The sequence below is a fragment of the Zootoca vivipara genome, chromosome 3 (assembly GCF_963506605.1).
Source record: "Zootoca vivipara chromosome 3, rZooViv1.1, whole genome shotgun sequence".
Lineage (NCBI taxonomy): Eukaryota > Metazoa > Chordata > Lepidosauria > Squamata > Lacertidae > Zootoca > Zootoca vivipara.
This window is the reverse complement of record NC_083278.1, coordinates 97,226,144-97,246,205: the sequence shown is the minus strand read 5'-3', so window position 1 is coordinate 97,246,205 and position 20,062 is coordinate 97,226,144. Positions and strand designations below refer to the sequence as shown.

Below are 20,062 nucleotides of genomic sequence, written 5' to 3'. Positions count from 1 at the left end.
TATTCATCGGCATGCTTACTTGGGGCAAGCCCATTTCAACTCAGCGAAACTTCCTTCCCAAGAACAGGTTAGATTTTGCCTTAAGACACCCAAGACACTTTTTCTCAAAACTTTTTATCAAAACTGGAGCTAGTTCAAAGAAGTGGCTCTGTCCTGAGTGAGGACCTGAAAAGGGATCATCTGTATGAAATCTAAACTGTCTGAATGGGAGGCTGCATGGGTATTGCTGGGGTGGGGGGAAGAGATGAGGGATTTACAGTCAGGTTTGCGCATGTTGATTTGGAAGGCAGATCAGCAGATTCACTGTGGATTATTCCCAGGTACAGGATGGCAGCCAAACAGTGGCAAGGGAGGGAAGAAGGGGTACAAACGGGGAGTCTCTCTCTCTCTCTTCATCTCAGAATATGACATTGTCGACAGGCCCAAAGGGGAAGAACTTGCGCACATCCATCTCCAGCGAGAAACACAAGGTGAAACAAAGTCCTCTTTAAAAACAACAACAGAGAGGAATGGGGAGGGAAGCTTTAACTGTCAAGCTCCATCGACCGCCTTGTCTGCGCTTTTGACAAGACCAATCTGATGTGCTCCCGAGTCAAAATTGCTAACAGAGACCTCCTTCTCCTCTCGCTGCTGTTTCTGGAGGGGGGAGAGATCTCTCTCACACGAACGGGTCATCTCCCCTCCCGACTCCTCACCGCCCTCGCCCCCCCCCCCCCCCGCGGCAGAATCGCAGCTATGAGCCGTTTCTTTCTCCTTCCTGAGCAGGAAGCGATTGCCAAACCGGGTCAAAAAAAAAACCTAGAGCGTGTGCATTTCGCTCTGTTTTACGCCCTGATTCGAAATTGCGAAGCCTGCCGGGTTCCTCCGAAGAGACTCAGGCTAGAGTCTCTGTTCCCAGGGGCACCCAAGCCGACTGGAACAGGCTCTTGCTCAACTGCTTTGCCGATCGCCGCCTCCTGTTACAGAGCAAGGGGTGTTTGGCATCGAGGTCGCCAAGGCTCTTGTTTAGACAGATTGCCCCCTCCACACACACAAGTACACAGCAGTATTTCATTTTGGTGGTTCTGTATTACAACTATATTATAGCGGGTGGTTTTGTTGTTGCTTTTTTGAAGAAGAAGCTATAAAGCTCCTCTCGTATACGAACTCCTATCGACTTCCGCTGTGTTTACCCGCGAGTAAGCGGGAACAGGATTTCCAACTTAATCGTTTTCAGATCCCATGTCATTTCAACGGGAGAAAGTGGAGGGTTGATTTAATGCATCCGCGGCGGGGGGGGGGGGAGTGTTTGTGTGTGAAGTTTGCAAGTGCTTCAGTCTGCCAGAATACGGTGTGATCTATTACCCGTCCCGTAGACATCAACTGATAGATATCTGCACAAAACAGGAGAATGTATGAGATGCCTGTCCCGAGGAGCACCGGGAACAGACATTCGGGCACCATCGGGAGGCTTGACATCCGCGAGGAAAAGGGGTTCTTTCTAACACGAATATTTAAAATCCCGAATTCAAACCTGCTCGTTCTAAGATCGGCCGCGATGCTCTCGCCGGCTAAGAATTGTTGCTGCTGAATGTTATCGAGGCTGAACGCAGACACCAGGTTGACTATCCGCAACTTAAAGCGAGCATTCACGGCGCTAGTCCTCAGGGTGCGCTCGTGTGCCGCGCTGCAAAATTCAGGCAGAATCCCACTGTGCGCCGCGCTACTGAGAGAACCGACGTGGCGGAGCTGTGAACCCCGCGACCCCCTCATCTCAGAGAATATTCACACCGATTCGACGGGACGCCTAACCTCCCAACAGTTGTTGAAAGCTTGCCCGATTTCTCCCGGGTTTCTGGCACTCCCCTGTCTCCAGCTCAGAGTGAGATTAAAACGGAAGGCTGGTTTGGGGATCTACACGTCTCTGCCTCCTTTCTGCTGCTAGAACACGCCCGCCCACGTCTATACAACTGTGGCACTCCCGGGTTTGAACACCGTCGCGGCTTACTCACAACTTCATTCCAATAAGCGTTTCCCCCAACCGATGTACGAAAAGTCCTATTTGTCTACCCCAACTCCTCAAGTTTTCTTCTCGGTCCAAATGTTTAGGCTGTTAACACAGCACAAATCATCGAGCAGCAACAGATAAAGAACTCTGTGCGACTCCCAAACTTGGCACGTTCTGCTCTCGACAAAATTTCATCTAAGCCTCCACCTCGCTAGCTGTGTGTCTCTGTGTTACGAAGCTACCTTAAACCAAGGCAGACCATTGATCCATTTAGTTCAATATCGACTCTACACTGAGCTGCAACATTTCAGGCGGGGTTCCCACCCCGGCTCTACTTGAAGATGCTGAGGATTAAACTAAAGACCTCTGGAGCGCAAAACAGACTGTACCAATGAGCTACGGCCCTTCCCCTCTTTTTAAAAAACTGGTTTTAAGCAAATTTATCAGGAGGCGAGGTCTTAAATCCACTAGAATATTTCGAATTTGGGCTTCCTCATGATTGCGACCCTCTTTAGCACAATAAAAGCAGCCAAATATTTCTGATTTATCCAGCATTCTCCCCCATCGGCTTTGAATTTCCGAGTTTTAGGGGACATATGCCAGAACAGCTGTCTCAAGCATCCCGACCCCAAAACACACGGAGGAACAGCAATATCCTATGCATGTATACACGGACGGAAGTCCCATTGAGCTAAGTGGAGCTTCCTCCCAAGTCTGTGCGTTTAGGACTGCAATTTAATTGGCACATAAACGTAAAGAAGCAAATCTCATGGAGAACTACAGAAGTTCCTTTAGGCTGCATTTTATGCCCGGACTCAAGTACAGGTATAAGAACACGTTCCAGGAAACTCACTGGGACTTCCTTGTGAGGAGACAGCGTTAGGTGTCGAGGATCGGGAAAGCAGTCTAACCAAAATCACGAGACATGATCCTGATCCTATTCACTTTTCCCTGTCACACACAAAATATCTCTCTAGGATTTATCTCCAAATGAAGTTGGCCAAAATCGGTGGCCAAAATGGGCTTTAGAACTAAATCTTGGGTTGGAGAGCATGGCAGCGCATGTTTGCCTTCGGACAGATCGCATCGCAAGGGAACTTCCCAAAGCAAACGGGTCTCGGATCTGCTGCCAGACGGCTCGATCCCAAATCAACACTGAAACACCTAGGTGCCATCTTCACCTTGGGAGGAGCGAGCAGCAACACCGAGAGGTCGCACGTGGCCGGCCTCGCTGGTAAACTTCCCTAACTTGACGCGTCAGGAGGACTGGGGTGCAGATTAACTCTCCTTCCACAAACCTGCCAGTTCCAAGAGAGCCCAATTAAAACATCATTATTCCAGAAGCAAAGAATACAGCCCCGCCGGGAATTGGCAGTACAATGGCTTCCTTCCCAAAATTCCCCTTTTTTCCTAATGCAATTCACATCTAAACAATTTTGCCCATGAATAAGCCAGGATCTCGACAACAAAAAAATCCAACCCCAAGGTTTAACTAGGTCCCTCTACTTGATCGCTCACACAATTATTATAGAATAAAACCAGTCTGTCTGTCTGCGTCCCTCTACCTCCCCCCACCCCAATTCTTCATACCGGGGACCCCCCCCATTTACCTGGAGGATGTTGGGGTGTCGCAGCCTCTGCAACAAGAGCATTTCCTTGGCGATCTTATAGGAAGCTAGGCGGTAGCAGCCTTCCAAGGAGGCGTACAGCTTGACGCAGTTGTCGATGTCGTGGCCGCCGAAATCGACGGACTTGAGGGCCACGGCCAGGCTCCGGTTGAGCACGGCTCTGTAGACGGCCTTGGTGTAGCCGGAGCCCAGGTAGTGCACGTTGCTCACGTTGCCGATGTCCCGGCAGCCGAGCGCCAGCGGGCCGAGCGAGAGCTCCAGCTGCGCTCGCGGGTGGTCCCAGGGCGCGCCGCCCCAAGAAGGAGCCCGGGGTCCGGGCAGTTTGGGGCGGCTGCTGCTGCTGCTGCGCTCTGTGGAAGAAGACGACGAGGAAGAGAGCCGCTGCGGAGCGAGATCCATGAGCCGCCGCTCCAGGGGTCGCACTGCCAGGCGAGCGCCGGCGGCAGCTGCCTCCCGAGGCGGCTGGTAGCGCAGCACCTCCTCGTAGCGCTCTCGGATCTGCCGGGCGAGGTCCTCGGGGAGGGGGTTGCTCCTGCTGCTGCTGCTGCTGGCCGCCTCCCCCGGCGAGCCCGCCAGCGAGTGCGTGACGCCCGCGCTGAGCTGCTGTTGCTGCTGCTGTTGGGGATCAAAGGCCGGGATGAATAGGACGTTGAGCAAAGTGCCCAGCAGGAAGGACATGCAGAAGCCGGCGGCCACGGCCAGCTTGCGCCGCTTCATCGCCCCGGAGAGCTCGGGCAGGGCAGCGATCGCGGCTCGCCGCTGCTTGCCTCCGACCTCCTCCGCTGCTGCTGCTGATCAGCTTGGCTGCTGCCAGCTCCTTTGCAACATTCCAGATCCGCAGCAGCAACGGCCAAGGAAATAAAACCACCAGCAGCTCTCTCCAAAAAATAAAAACACCCACCAGCCGCCTCTTCACGCTGCCCAGCCGCCGCTCCGCTGCTCTGCCACCCGCATGACACTTGCCTCCAGCGCCGCCTTTATAAAGCCTCCCCGATGCGCTTATTATTAGCTGCACCCCTGCGAGGAGGGAGAGGGGAGTTTGCATTTGGAACGGGGGAGGGAAATGTATTTGGAATCCTCGGAGCGTTCTGCACACATGGTGACGCCGCCTGATTGGCGGCTCGGCACCGCCCGTGGAACGCGGAGAGCAGCACGGGGGTGGATGGGAAACGTAGTCTCCCGCTCGGCGCGGAGAATGGAGAGCATAGGGAGGGAGGACTACGTGTCCCAGAGGGAGCTTCTGCGGCGGAGAGGAAAAGGGGCTCCTGGTGGAGGCACTGCTGACTCGATAACGGTGTCGCCCGCAGAAGACAGCGGTGAATGGGACTGTGTATAGGGCCCCTTCTTGCCCGGCGGCTGGTTCGCTGCGTCGCCGCCTGACCCGCAGTGCAGGGAAGGGCAGGGAAGGGAAAGGGGGGGGGTCGTCGGAATGCGGAAAGTAGAGCTTGTAAGTTAGGAAAGCGTCAGGACTCGGAGGGCGGGAGGTGGGGATGGGTGTCTTGGAAGGTTGTTTCTCTGCTTCGACCATTCTGGATTTAGGGCTCCGATTGCCCCAGGCAGGGTGTCCATCTGAAGGCAGGAGTTCATCCCTCTGCTCTAGTGCACGTGTTGTAGCCGGACGAACTGACAGCCTCTATCTTTCTCATACCGATAGCTCTTATTTTGAGGATGCTGTGACGGTTCTATCTATGATCAAGTGGTGATTTTGTGGGTGGATGGGGTGTATTTTTAAATGCTTCAAGAGCTGTCCAGATACGTGCGTCGCTTTCACCCTCCCGCCGCGCCCCTTCATCTGCCGCCCTCCTGGCATTGTCCCATGAATCATATGCGTGAAGGAGCCTCTGTGGAACAGGCAGCGCCCACGTCGGAATACCGATGTGGGCGAGGGAAGTGGGCAGCAGAAGAAGGATGGGTGAGACGAGGAAAGTTGCTGACCTTTCAAAAATATGCCCCAAACAGAATATCCGCTTCAAAATTGCATGGGGTCAGTTATTCTTTATGGCAGCGCTGATGAACCGCATTCCCTATTAATTTTTACATATTTAAAGCTATGAACAAATGCCTGCTTGTAATAAATAGGAATAAACGTTTGTTTCAGACTATGCTTGTGTGACACGCTCGCAGCTGGCCATTGTACTGCTAGAGATCAATATCAAATATTGATGGTTACTTACGTGAGAAGGAAACAAGGTTCACGGAACTCAGTCGAGTTTATTCCCGTGTAAACATGGACCAAACTGCGGGAGGCAGTGGAAGACAGGAGTGCCTGGCGTGCTCTGGTCCATGGGGTCACGAAGAGTCGGACACGACTGAACGGCTAAACAACAGTGGGTAGGATCCAGACTTGGTCCCGTTTAGGGTAGGCCCACTGAAATCAATGGGTCTACTCTAAACATGGGGTCACGAAGAGTCGGACACGACTAAACGACTAAACAACAACAACTCTAAACATGTCGGTGTTCAGAATCACCGCTCAATACAGGTTGGTATTTTAAGGCCACTGAATGAAGCTCAACCTTACTTTACCTCCCCTACCCCACTCCCCGCCAGCCAGCCCCATAACACCTACAAATTATGGGTCGTTTGGAAAGCCATTTGTGTAAATGGGAGGCGGGGCTCAGCCATCGGCACTGAATCACCTTTGCCTGGAGGGACAGACATAAATCCGATTTAAAATACCCACTTGCAACAATGCCGCGATAAATCGCCGCGATTAGGTTGGCCGAGGGTGTTAAATGAGGCGAACAGAAAAATTCTTTTTCCGGACTTGCGAACTAGGCAGAGGAAAGAGGCGAGTGTTAAATTCATTAAGGCGCGTGAATATTTCAGATTTCCCAGCTCAATCCCCTGTGTGCCTATCTACTCAAAAGTAAATCGCGTTGAGGTTAATGGGATTACCTGATAATGCAATCCCAGACACACTTACCTGAGAGTAAACCCCACTCGACACAAATGTTATGCTAGTAATGGAACTGAGATGCATCCAGCGGGACTTATTTCTGCATAACCATCAACAAAGGATTGTAAGGTTTTATCTCATGGTCGGAGGAGCTACAAACTTTCTCTGAGCGACAGTGTTTAAACCGCTCTCTTCAAATATTGTGCCTTGATCGATTTCTCTGGCAAGGCGTCTGGCAGCTGCAAAGGAATGGAGAATTGATTCCACACACAAAAACCTCGGTTGGAGGGATGGGGTGTCCGTCCTGTGTCGTGACAAGAAAATAAGTCCCCAAAAATGGTCTTCAGAGAAAGCTGCAATGCTAAACCTACAACTCTCGGGCTGGGGCTGGCCTTGATCCCCCGGCTCAGCTAGGACGTGAATTGCAGGGCCTGGGTGCTAATGGTGCGCTTATCCATCAAGGTCTGAATGACGGCGCTGTTAGCAACTAATTAGCAAACACAAAGGGCTGGGGAGAAGGGCGGCTCCACGCAGCCGGCTAGAATCCAGTCCTCGGAGAAAAAGGACTGGAGGAGTGTGGTGCCGCTCATGTCACCCACACAAAAGAAAGTGCCGTTGAAACTGTCATTTGCCACCAGCGGGAAGATCTGCGGGCAGCAGAATCAATTAATTTCACCTCCTGAGTTTTTTGGTCTTCGGTGGAAAGGCTCCTGGCAAGAAAGGAAAACAGCTCCATCAGCAATGCATTCCTCTCTTCAATTTTTATCAATTGTGGCTACTATTATTTTATCAATTGTGGCTATTTTTTATGAATTCAGGTGGCTACTGAAGCGGGGGGGGGGCTTCTCAGTGCTGGCACCTCGCTTAAAAAATAGTCTCCGCAGAGAAGCTCACCAACCTCCCCCTTACAATATTTTCCATACGTACTGGGTTAAGACTTGATTACCCACCCAGGCTTTTTAAACCTTTCTTTTAAAACAAATCAAAGGCCTTTGAAGGTTTGTTTAAATAAACTTTATAGCTGCCATTAATTTAAATATTATATTATAATATATTATAGCATGTATATGTATGCCAAAATAGGCTTCTATCACTGAAGGCGAAACCCACAAGAACCCCACAAGATTCACCAGAAGTGTGAACTGTGGGTGCACATTCACGCCTTCACTTTTGCCACTTTGATGTAACCTCCAAAGTTAAGCTTAGGTAAAGGAGACTCTGGAGTCCCCCCCCCCTTTGTACTCTGCTGCCTCCAACCTAAATATGTTTGTGTGCATATGTCCTTTTGATTTTGAGAAAGTGTATTTAGCCTCACCATAAAGATCCCCTAATGACTTGGGAAGAAACCCTGTTTATTTCTGCTGGACTTGCTTCCAGGTAAAAAAAAAAAGGGTGTCTGGGATGAGACAACACAATTTGGGAGTTGATTTAATCTACATCAGCAGGGTTGAGTTCTGTGTGGTTTTACAATTAAGGCTGAATTTGACTTCTTTGAGAAAGTCATAAACCTATATTTGCTTTCAGGGACAAGGAGAAATGTATGAGAGGCACATATGTGTGGTCTGCCATACAGAACACAGACACTTATTTGTATGAATAGAGATAAATAAAATGGATGGAGATTTACAGTGAGGAGACAGTGACTTATCTGTCTGTATAGAAATATTTGGAAATGACTGACTCATTGACTCACTCAGGGGGATAACAAGATTTTATTATTATTACTTTTTAAGGCAGCTGTGTTGGCCCATAAGGGGAGAGGGCTCTAAAATCCATAGCTGGACAATATACCTGTGCATGCTCACAGCCGGACCAACCAAAATGTAACAAAACGGTGCACAAGCTGTCAAGTGTGCCATAATTTTTCCATTGGGCTAGAGATGTTACCCAAAGCAGGAGTTAAGGGGAATAAGGTACGGGAGGTTACAAAAATCAGGCAGGATGTTGAAGCCTTGAAGTCTGCAATTAGACTGGATTAATCTTTACTGCATGCTTGCCCGTATCTGATTAAACCTAGGGTACTGGGATTATTTTTGGACAGTAATGGATTGTCAGAAGGTGTAGGTAGAGAGCCAGTGTGGGAGAGAGAGCCAGTGTGGTGTAGTGGTTAAGAGTGGTAGACTTATAATCTGGGGAACCGGGTTCGCGTCTCCACTCCTCCACATGCAGCTGCTGGGTGACCTTGGGCTAGTCACACTTCTCTGAAGTCTCTCAGCCCCACCCACCTCACGGGGTGTCTGTTGTGGGGGATGAGGGGAAAGGAGATTGTTAGCCGCTTTGAGACTCCTTCGGGTCTATCAAATCCAAACTCTTCTTCTTCTTCTTCTAGCTGGTGCAGAATGCAGTGGCCCGACAGCTGATGGGAGCATCTGGCTGAGAACATGGGACACCATTTTTACAGCATCTGCACTGGCCGCCTATCTACTACCAAGCGGGGCTCAAGGTTCTCCTATTAAGTTATAAAACCCTGAACAACTTAGGTCCAGGGTACATCAAGGACTGCCTGAGCATTTATATCCCAGCTCAGTCACTGAGAGCATCTGCAGGAGTGTCGTTGCTCATTCCCCAAGTTGGCAATGACAATTTGACAATAACAAGCAACTGAGCTTTCTGCTTTTCAAAAACACAACTCTCAGCTTTGGGGGAAATGAAAAGCAACCCACGTACTTTCTCCAGGAGCCAAAACATCTAGGGGGAAATGAAACATAAGAGAGTTTTGCAAACCACACACACAAACAAGCAGATGAGTTGAAATGAGATGCAAAGCATTTGTGCTGGGGTGAAAAACCCAACAACAGTAAATTTAAAAAAAAAATTAAGGGGGGGGATAAAAACCCAGTAACAACAACCTAAATTCTTTAGGGTTTGAGGGTTTTTTGGGTGGTGATGGGGAGATGAAATGGGATGATTACCATATATAAAATTGTTATTGTTATTATTAATTAAATTTGTATAACTTCACCAAAGATCAAAGGCTGTTCACAGCATAAAAATACAAAATGAGAACATAAAATACGCAATACAAGAACAGAACAGAACAAAAATAACTCCTCTCCCACAAACACATTTAAAAAGACATACAATGTTCAATCAGCCAAAGGTGTGGTAATAGAGAAACATTTTCACCTGGAGTCAACAACTCCAAAACTCGAGATGAACCCACTCAGTGGTTTCATGTAGATGCTAAACAACATAGGGGATAAACCTGAACCCTGAGGAACCCCCCACTTTGAAGGCTCCATGGGGCCAAAGAAACTCCCCAACAACATCTGTGGAATACAGTACCATGGTGGCTATCCCTGGATGTGAGGGCAATCTGGCTGCGACATCTGTCACCCCATTGATCGCCAGGGTTGATTCAGCTGATCTGGCTGGCTAGGCGGGTGTCCCCTTCCTCCCTCACCGCTCCATGTGCGTCCCTCCCGAAGCTGCGCGCTCGGTGGAAGAGGACGACCTTCCCAGATAGAAGGAGTGTACCGTTCTTCGGTCAAGGGTATACGATAGCTGCGCTCCCCTGCTAGAACCTCCATTTAGTGTCATAGACCGAGTATTGTGGAATTCTCTGCCATACGCAGAGTAGACCAATGAGCCTACTTGGGTAGCACTTAGGTGGCTACACAACCCAATTATTCTCTCTAAAATAGTGTATATGCCAGGCATCCCCAAACTTCAGCCCTCCAGATGTTTTGGACTACAATTCCCATCATCCCTGACCACTGGTCCTGTTAGCTAGGGATCATGGGAGTTGTAGGCCAAAACATCTGGAGGGCCGCAGTTTGGGGATGCCTGGTATATGCAATGCATATTATTATTATGTACTGTATTATATCCCACCTTTCCTCCAAGTGATCTGCATGGGTCTTCCCCCGCCCCCTCGATTTTATTGCCAAAACAGTCCTGTGTGGTATGACTGACTACCAGGGTTTCCCAAATTCTCCAGCAATTTTTGTACTACAATGCCCATCATCCCTGACAACTGATCCTGCTAGCTAGGGATGATGGGTGCTGTAGTCCAAAAACAGCCAGGGACCAAAGTTTGGGAAACCCTTGGCTAGCCTAAAATAAGCCAGTGAGCTTCATGATTGTGTGGCAATCTATGCCTGGGTCGATACAGTCTTTGTCCATCACGCTAACCATCGCACGGCATATTTTATCAATTTGATATAGTACATGTACCAGAAAACTCGCCGCGCCTCTTTTCTGGTAGGATCCACATCTCATCCAAGACTCCAGAGCCACAGTGAAATTCTAGTGACAAGCTGAGGATGCCAAGAGTGAAGCTGAATCTGAACTCCCATCAACAATATGTTCCTGATTTAAATGTAATATTCTTTTAATTGGACGGCATGTAAACCATGAAGCGGTAATTAAAAGAGGGTGGGAATCTGGTAGATAACTTGCAGAGAGAATCTGAAAGGCAAGCGGGCAGACTCATCCAAGACCCTCAGGGTTCCCCCAACCCCTCAGCCTTTTCTAACTTTAATAACTTCAAGTCTTCAAATAGTATTTTTTAAATGAAGCACTTATGGATGATACACTCAATATGCTACGTATTAATTAGACAAACATGAAGGTTTTAGATTACACATGCACAGCCCTCAGAAGAGGTTGCCGATCTCCCCCTTACCAGCATTTACAGTTATTTCCTTTTCATTATCCTTTGCTCTGATACCCAAATTTAAGCACTCTTTAAGCACTCTTGATCAAACTCTCAGTGAACTGCGCCCTTGGTCCCATAAGCTCATCCCCACTGCCCCCTTGGTCCCATAAGCTCATCCCCAGTGCCCCCTACCCCTGTTAAAAAAACATGGTTCAGAATAGCACTTTTCACAGCCCACTAAGGAAGATAGCAACACTATAAAATCCAAAACAGGAACAATTAATTGCACTAGTTACAAGTAGGTAGCTGTGTTGGTCTGCCGTAGTCGAAACAAAATTTTAAAAAAATTCCTTCCAGTAGCACCTTAGAGACCAACTAAGTTTGTCATTGGTATGAGCTTTCGTGTGCATGCACACGAAAGCTCACACCAATAACAAACTTAGTTGGTCTCTAAGGTGCTACTGGAAGGATTTTTTTTACTTTGTTTCAATTAATTGCACCTTTATTCAAAATCCACTTTAAACTATTTCCTTTAATCAGTTCAACAAAACTAATGAACTTAGCAGCTTTCTCAAAGTCTGATAATCATTGACACCCCCAGAGCCCCCCCTGCTGCCTCCTTGCTTCTTAGTGCCCCCTAGGTAATCCAGCCATGCCCCCCATGGGATGATGCCACCTACTTTGGGAGCCACTGAACTAGATGTTTGAGAGTCAACACCATCCCAATGTCTTTAAAGTGAGTTTCAAACATAAGTGGGAGGTTAAATGTGAAAATGCCGGAGAATCAGCTGTACAGTTAAGTTGGGTCCTGAGACCTTGCGCTAGGAATGGAAAGGAACAGTCCACTTACACAAATTAAATAGGTAAAAAAAGGCAAAGGACCTCTGGATGGTTAAGTCCAGTCAAAGGCAACTATGGGGTAGCAGCACTCATCTCACTTTCAGGCCGAGGGAGCCAGCATTTGTCCGCAGACAGCTTTCCAAACCGCTTCTGGCACAACAGGACACAATGACAGAAACCAGAGCACATGGAAACGCTGTTTACCTTCCCGCCACGGTGGTGTGGGTATATGCCAGGTTCTGCCCCATGTCTCACTAGCCCCTGGGCATAGGCAAAGCAACTGGAGCACCTTCAGCATTCCTCTGTAGCCTGGACTCAGAACTGCGATTGGGAGCACCAACTCAACAGTAGCGCAATAGTGCGGAAAGTTTGTTGGAGGTTAGAAGCATACCTCAGTTTATTTACAAAAGCTAAACTACATGGTACTATACAATAAGCTTGCTTGCACGAGTGTTGCCGCTCTCATGCAGCCATCTTATCAGTACAAGATGAAACAGAAAAAGCTCACACAGTCAGAGACGGAAGAAGAGAAGAACAGTTTCCTCCCCCTCCTTTCTCTAAGAATCAGACCACCAGATTCCCACAATGGGAGGGGTGAAACTATCAACAAGCGGTACCTATTTATCTATTTCCACTGGTGTGCTTTTGAACTGCTAGGTTGACAGGAGCTAGGACAGAGCAATGGGAGCTCAGCCCGTTGCGGGGATTTGAACCGCCGACCTTCTGATCGGCAAGCCCAAGAGGCTCAGTGGTTTAAACCACAGCGCCACCCGCATCCCATTACAAGTTAAATAGCAGCCCAGAATGAGGATAATAATACATCAGCATTAAAGGGCTCCCATCTGAGAGACTTAACAACCCGGTAATGTCAGTGGTCCCAATGAGTACAGTTTGTACATCTCATGGTGCTCCGATACCATCCTTGTGACAGATGCAAGGAGGGAGATATGAAGGAGAGCAGAAATGGACACAAGAGGCTCAAAGAGGACCAAGACACATTGAGATGTCAAACCCAAGAGCCTACCAATAACACGCCACCTGCTGGTGTTTGGTGCGGCCAGCATTTTCCAAAGCAAAATGCCAAGCCACCCACCTTCTGTGATCATCAAGAATGGTTAGGCAAATTTTGGGGGTTCAGGCTCCTGCTGCAGTTTATCTGCCACACGCACAAGACAGCTTTCTGTTGCTTTGCCAATTTTAACATGGCAGCTCCTGTTCTCCGGAATTCCCTGCCTATTGAATCCTAGAATTGTTGAGTTGCAAGGGATCCCGAGAGTTGCAAGGAATCATCTTCTCCAACCCCCTGCAATGCTTCATTGTACTGTTTTCAGCACTTGCTTTTAAAAAAATATATTATTTAGGGCCACCCTGCCCAGGCATGCAATATTAACAACAACAACAACAACAACAACAACAACAACAACAACAACAACAACAACTTACTATTTGTACCCCGCCCATCTGGCTGGGTTTCCCCAGCCACTCTGGGCAGCTTCTAACAAAAATTTACAAAAAAAAAATGTCACACATTAAAAACCTGCCTGAAAGGGGCTGCATTCAGATGTCTTCTAAATGTCAGGTAGTTATTTATCTCTTTGACATCTGATGGGAGGGCATTCCACAGGGTCGGTGCCACTACTGATAAGGCCCTCTGCCTGGTTCCCTGTAACTTTGCTTCTTGCAGTGAGGGAACCGCCAGAAGGCCCTCAGAGCTGGACCTCAGTGTCCGGGCAGAACAATGCGGGTGGAGACGCTCCTTCAGGTATAATGGACCAAGGCAGTTTAGGGCTTTAAAGGTCAACACCAGCACTTTGAATTGTGCTCGGAAATGGACTGGGAGCCAATGTAGGTTTTTCAGGACTGGTGTTATATTGTACTTTTTACCATCTGCTGCACTATTTGATACTGAGTCTCCACCCCACTTGGAAGAAAGGTGTTCATTGGTCAGAAAGATCCCCAAACTGTTAATGTTGTTAACACAAGTGAGTCTGTGATGAGTCCTTGCCTGTCAGAATGCCACATTCACACCATACTTTTAAAGCACTTTAAGCTTCCCCCAAAGTATCCTGGGAACTATAGTTTGCTGAGGGTGCCAAGGAGTTGCTAGGAGACACCTATTCCCCTCCCAGAGCTACAATTCCCAGCATTCCCTGTGAAGAGGAATTGACTGTCAAAGCACTTTGGGAAATGTAGCTCTGTGAGGGGAATAGGTGTCTCCTAGCAACTCTCAGCACCCTTAGCAAGCTACATCTCCCAAGATTCTCTAGGGGAAGCCGGGACCATTTAAAAGGGGCATCATAGCACTTTAAATGTACAGGGAATCAGGCAGAGGGCTTTCTCAGTAGTAGCAGAACACCCTCCCATCAGATGTCAAGGCGATAAAGAACTACACAACTTTTAGAAGACATCTGATGGCATCCCTGTATCAGGAAGTTTTTAATGTTTGACATTTCATTATGTTTTTATATGTGCTGGAAGCCACCCAGAGTGGCTGGGGAAATACAGCCAGATGGGCGGAGTATCCTCCTCCTCCTCCTCCTCTCCTCCTCCTCCTCCTCCTCAAAGGCAGTTTCCTGTGTTCCAGGACAGAAAGTGGAAGAGGGAAATACATATATTCTTCTATAAAAGAAGAACATACTTCTTAGCAGATGTGTGTACGGTAACATCCATGTTACCAAGAGTTGGCAGATGCAAAAATAAACAAACAAATTCACTTTTGGGTTCCACATGCAAGAACACCCTGACCATCTTGTTAAATCCCTTCCAGGAGACAAGTTGTTGCAACAGGGATAAGTGTCCTGCTCCTGATTTTTTTATTTAAAAAAATGTTTTTTATTAAAGATTTACTTTGTTTACAAAAGTAAGTGCATTGTCTCTTTCTTCAGGTTGTGCTTTCATCATTTTTTAAAGCAGTGTGGAGAAGGATCACTTTATCAGCTTCTTTTACCTAGTAGAGCTGGCTTCTTCACGGGTTATAATTTCCCTTGATGGCTGGCATGGCTTCCAGACACCTAACAGCTATTTACCCATCCCTCCAGCTCTTAATCACAGAACCCATTTAGAGAGGGATTAGCAGCTTTCACACATAAGCAAAGAGAAAACCTCCCATTGAGAACACAATGGAAGCTTCTTTCCCCTTGGTGGTTTCTTATCAGATAATGGAGCAAACTCTGCCTTATTGGAAGGCTCTTGTTTAGCCAGGTATTTTGCATTACAATGTTACCTGAGGTGGTTCAGGAGCAGGACTGTCAATAGGCCAAGTTGTGGGGGAAGGGGGACGAGCAGAAAACAGCCAGGAGAAGAGGCTGTTTTGAAGACCACATGCTGGTAGCAAAATGAGTTGCTGTTGTTTTTAATTTAGTTTCTTCCAATTAAGTAGGCAAGAACACCCTCCTTGAACAGAGAGATCTGCCTAATCCAGAAACTGCTCACAGTAGCCAGCTAGGCTGCTCAGGGAAATTCAAGAATGGAGTATGAGAGATTGCTGAATGGAGAGAAATCAGCAGAGCGTGAGACTCTTTATCTCTTAACCCCTCAGGGGCAGGGGTTCCAGCCCCACACTGTGCAAAAGATTCCTGCATTAGAGGGGGTTGGACTAGGTGACCCTTGTGGTCCCTTCAAACTCCACAAGCCTATGATTCTATGAAAGCAATATTTACATAGCTGCCAAGTTATCCCTTATTTTAAGGGATTTTCCCTTATGCTGAATAGGCTTCCTCGCGAGAAAAGGGAAAACTTGGCAGCTATGAATATTTATTTCTGATCATTCCCACCCACCTTAGTATCTGCTTGATGATCTGATAGGCCCCCTCCTGCATTTGATGAGGTGACTGCTTCAGACCACGGAGGTTCTGTCTTTTAGCTATTCAGATATGCCATCATTAATTTCTCTGGTTCTTTAAAAATTATAATATTCCATCTAAGTTCATATAGCATCATGTCTTAATTTAAAGTCATATTAAACATCTAAAGGGCTGTCACGTTGAAGATGAAGCAAGCTTGTTTTCTCTGCTCCAGAGGGCAGGACTTGATTCAATGGATTCGAGCTACAAGGAAGGAGATTCGGACTAAACATCAGGAAGAACTTTCTGACAGTAAGAGCTGTTCCACAGTGGAACAGTCTCCCTCGGGAGGTTGTGGATGCTCCTTCATTGGAAGTTTTTAAGCCTAGATCAGATGGCCCTCTGTCATGGATGCTTCCATTGAGATTCCTGCATTGAAGGGGGTTGGTCTGGATGACCCTTGAGGTACCTTCCAACTCTACAATTCTGTGATTCTATGAAATGCTGGTAAGGACTGTGGCTCAGCGATGGGGCATATACCTTGCATGTAGAAAGCCCCAGGTTCAATCCCTGGCATCTGGGCTGGGAGGGGCTCTGAGATGAAATGCTGGAGAGTTGCAGCTGCAAATTAGCACAGAAAACAATGAGCCTGTTAGAGCTCATTTTGGTCTGGCTGATTTTGAGTCCATTTCCAGTCCAGTCCAGTATTGGAATGATGGGGGCAGTGGTATAGAGGATGGGGAACTCACTTTCAGGCCCTTTTTTCTATAGAAGGAGCAATTACATCATCTTTTTGAGTACCAGGGTAGTTCATGGAGCTCGATCTCCCAGGAGGCAGTGATGACCTACTGTAAGGTAAAGGGTAAAGGGACCCCTGACCATTAGGTCCACTGGTGACTGACTCTGGGGTTGTGGTGCTCATCTCGCTTTACTGGCCGAGGGAGCCGGCTTACAGCTTCTGGGTCATGTGGCCAGCATGACAAAGCCACTTCTGGCGAACCAGGGCAGAACATGGAAATTTACCTTCCCGCCGGAGCGGTACCTATTTATCTACTTGCACTTTGACGTGCACTTTCAAACTGCTAGGTTGGCAGGAGCTGGGACAGAGCAATAGGAGCTCGCCCCGTCACAGGGATTTGAACCACCGACCTTCTGATCGGCAAGCCCTAGGGCTCTGTGGTTTAACCCACAGCGCCACCCGCGTCCCTGACCTACTGTAGATGGCTTTAAAAAAGGATTAGATAAACTGATGGAGAGGGCTATCACATGATGGCCATGTTCTGCCTTCACAGTTGGAGGCAGCAATGCTTCTGAATACCAGTTGCTGGAAACCACAGGAGGTGAGAGGGCTCTTGGTCCTGTTTGCTGGTTTGTCATAGAATCATAGAATCATAGAGTTGGAAGAGACCACAAAGGCCATCCAGTCCAACCCCCTGCCGAGCAGGAAACACCATCAAAGCATTCTTGACATATGCCTGTCAAGCCTCTGCTTAAAGACCTCCAAAGAAGGAGACTCCACCACACTCCTTGGTAGCAAATTCCACTGCCGAACAGCTCTTACTGTCAGGAAGTTCTTCCTAATGTTTAGGTGGAATCTTCTTTCTTGTAGTTTGAATCCATTGCTCCGTGTCCGCTTCTCTGGAACAGCAGAAAACAACCTTTCTCCCTCCTCTATATGACATCCTTTTATATATTTGAACATGGCTATCATATCACCCCTTAACCTTCTCTTCTCCAGGCTAAACATACCCAGCTCCCTAAGCCGTTCCTCATAAGGCATCGTTTCCAGGCCTTTGACCATTTTGGTTGCCCTCTTCTGGACACGTTCCAGCTTGTCAGTATCCTTCTTAAACTGTGGTGCCCAGAACTGGACACAGTACTCCAGGTGAGGTCTGACCAGAGCAGAATACAGTGGTACTATTACTTCCCTTGATCTAGATGCTATACTCCTATTGATGCAGCCCAGAATTGCATTGGCTTTTTTAGCTAATAGGCATCTGGTTGTCCACTGTCAGAACAGGATCGTGGACTAAGACGGGCCATTGGCCTGATCTAGGAAGATGTTCTTACTTGAAACCTACTCCCCTCCTTTCCAAAATTGGACCTTTTTACAGTGAGGAAAGCAAGGGTGGAAATGCAATGGACAGTGTGGGGTAACAATGCAGTGGCTCATCACACACACACACACACACACACACACACACACACACACACACACGAACCAATTGGGATATATGTTCAGTAAATGGTCAGAGTCATAAAGCCTGCCCGGAAACAAATCAGGATGACTGCTCCATAACCAGGTCGCCTGGAAGCAACCCAAGGAACACAGGGTGGCATTTTGTCCTCAAAACAGCCTTATTCATTAAGGTGACAGATGATGCCATTGGTAACACAGACATGCATACCCCCAGTCTCATCCAAGTACAAAGCACTGGGCTTCCTTATATCAGATTGGCTTTCTTGCTGCATATCTCCCAGCAAACCATTTGGCGAGTTAATGATGTGTTTGGTGAGGATGAGCTTCCCTTTCTCTCCCTGTGTCTGGAGGCAACGGGCTTCCTTGGATGACCCCCAAGCCTGAAGGAGCTGAGGAAAAGGAGGGGGGAGAAAGGGAAGTGTGGAGGGGGATTTCCATTCACTGTCTGCACAATGCTGACTGAAAAGGAATGGCAGTGCAGTAGCCAATGAGGTAGGTAGGCAGGCAGCTCCCTTATGCTGAATCAGAAGATTGGTCCACATAGTTCTGTGATGCCTACACCAGGGATGGGGAAGCCGTGGTTCTCTAGATGTTGTTGGATTCCCAACTCCCATCAGCCTCAGTGCAGGTAGGGATGATTGGGAGGTGTGGTCCCGCTGGATCTGGATAGAGGTTCTTCATTCCTATGGCAGCAGCTCTTCAGGTAGGAGTCTATTCCAGGCTAGGGCTGCCGCCTGTCCTGAATATAATACTGTAGAGGATTATCCCATATTTCAATGTAAAATGCTACGTCCTGTAATGATATAGTTTTGTCCTGTATTTCAGGTCTTGTGTGTGTGTGTGTGTGTGTGTGTGTGTGTGTGTGTGCACCAAGTTAGGGATTGTCTCCAAATGCATATATTTGAAAGAGTGTGTGAAAGGTCAAGTATTTAAGGTCTGGGTAGCCAAGCACAGATAGATTTACAAACTCGTGTGTGTGTGTGTGTGTGTGGTCCAATTCCAGAGGGGCCGTCCTGTTAGGCTGCAATGGATTGTAATGGATTGCTCTGAAGTCACTTCAGCACCAGATGAAAAAATATATATCCCCCAACTGCCCCACTCCACCCTGTATTTTGTCGGAACAAAGGTGGCAACCCTAATTCCAGCCCTACCTGGAGATGTCAGGGATTGAACCTGGAATCTTCTACATGGAACGCAAATGCTCTACCAGTGAGCTATGTCCAATGCCACAAGTCAGCAGTGGCCAGCCTTCTTTCTAAGAACACACACTGTCCACATTCACACCATACTTTTAAAACAATATGATAGCATTTATGGAGAGGAAATGTATTGGCTGGGAGTATGACAGATTTCGAACCAGGGCACTGCCTAACAGTGTAGCAGCTGCATTCTATACCAATTGCAGTTTCTGGGATGTCTTCAAGGGCAGCCCCACATTGAATGTCTTATAGTAATCCAGTCAGGAGGTTACTGGAGCATGGATTACCATGACCAGAGATTATCTCTATCTAGGAAAGACTATAGCTAGCAAGCCAAAGTGTCCCAAGGCACTTCGAGCCACTGAAGATACATGGGTTTCTAGTGACAACGTTGGATCTAGAAGCTTCCCCTTCCCTCAGCTATGGACCTGAGAACTGTCCATAGAGAGTACCTCCATGTTGTCAAGGATCAGTCTCATTCATCCAGTTACAGTGGCCAGAAACCAGGCCAGCATGTCCTCAAACAATAAAGAGGAAATATAGCTGGGTGTCCTCAGTATATGCTGACACCCAACTTCAGGTTGCATGATGACTTCTCTTGGCAGCTTCATAAATCCCTTGCCTGTACCACTCAAGTCTCCATGCACAGAGAAGCGGGACCATTCAAATAGAGTGTGCCTAGCACATTCTTTCGGTGAAGTGAAAGGCTCCTGGGGAACTGACTCATCAAGGCATGAAATTCCACAGCAAATTTAACCCAGGTCTGCTGGACTCAGCTTGGGTTGGGGGTGACCTCAGTGATAGTTGAGGTTATTTTTCTCTAGGCTGAGGAATCTGATGTAGCCACAGATTAATATGGAATAACAGATGGGACAAGATAGCTCAAATGCAGGCATGCTCAATTTGTGACTCACTAAGCTGAACACA

The 20,062-nt window shown here is 47.8% G+C and overlaps 1 protein-coding gene across 1 annotated transcript in view; it reads right to left on the bottom strand.

Annotated features, from left to right (window-relative positions):
• Positions 1–4,691, bottom strand: part of PKDCC (protein kinase domain containing, cytoplasmic) — a 49,703-nt gene extending 45,012 nt beyond the window's left edge. Inside the window, exon 1 of the mRNA XM_035111230.2 lies at positions 3,598–4,691. Coding sequence (XP_034967121.2) covers positions 3,598–4,332 — 735 coding nt within the window. The 5' untranslated portion in view covers positions 4,333–4,691. The remainder of the gene's footprint in view (positions 1–3,597) is intronic.
• Between the last annotated feature and the right edge of the window lie 15,371 nt (positions 4,692–20,062).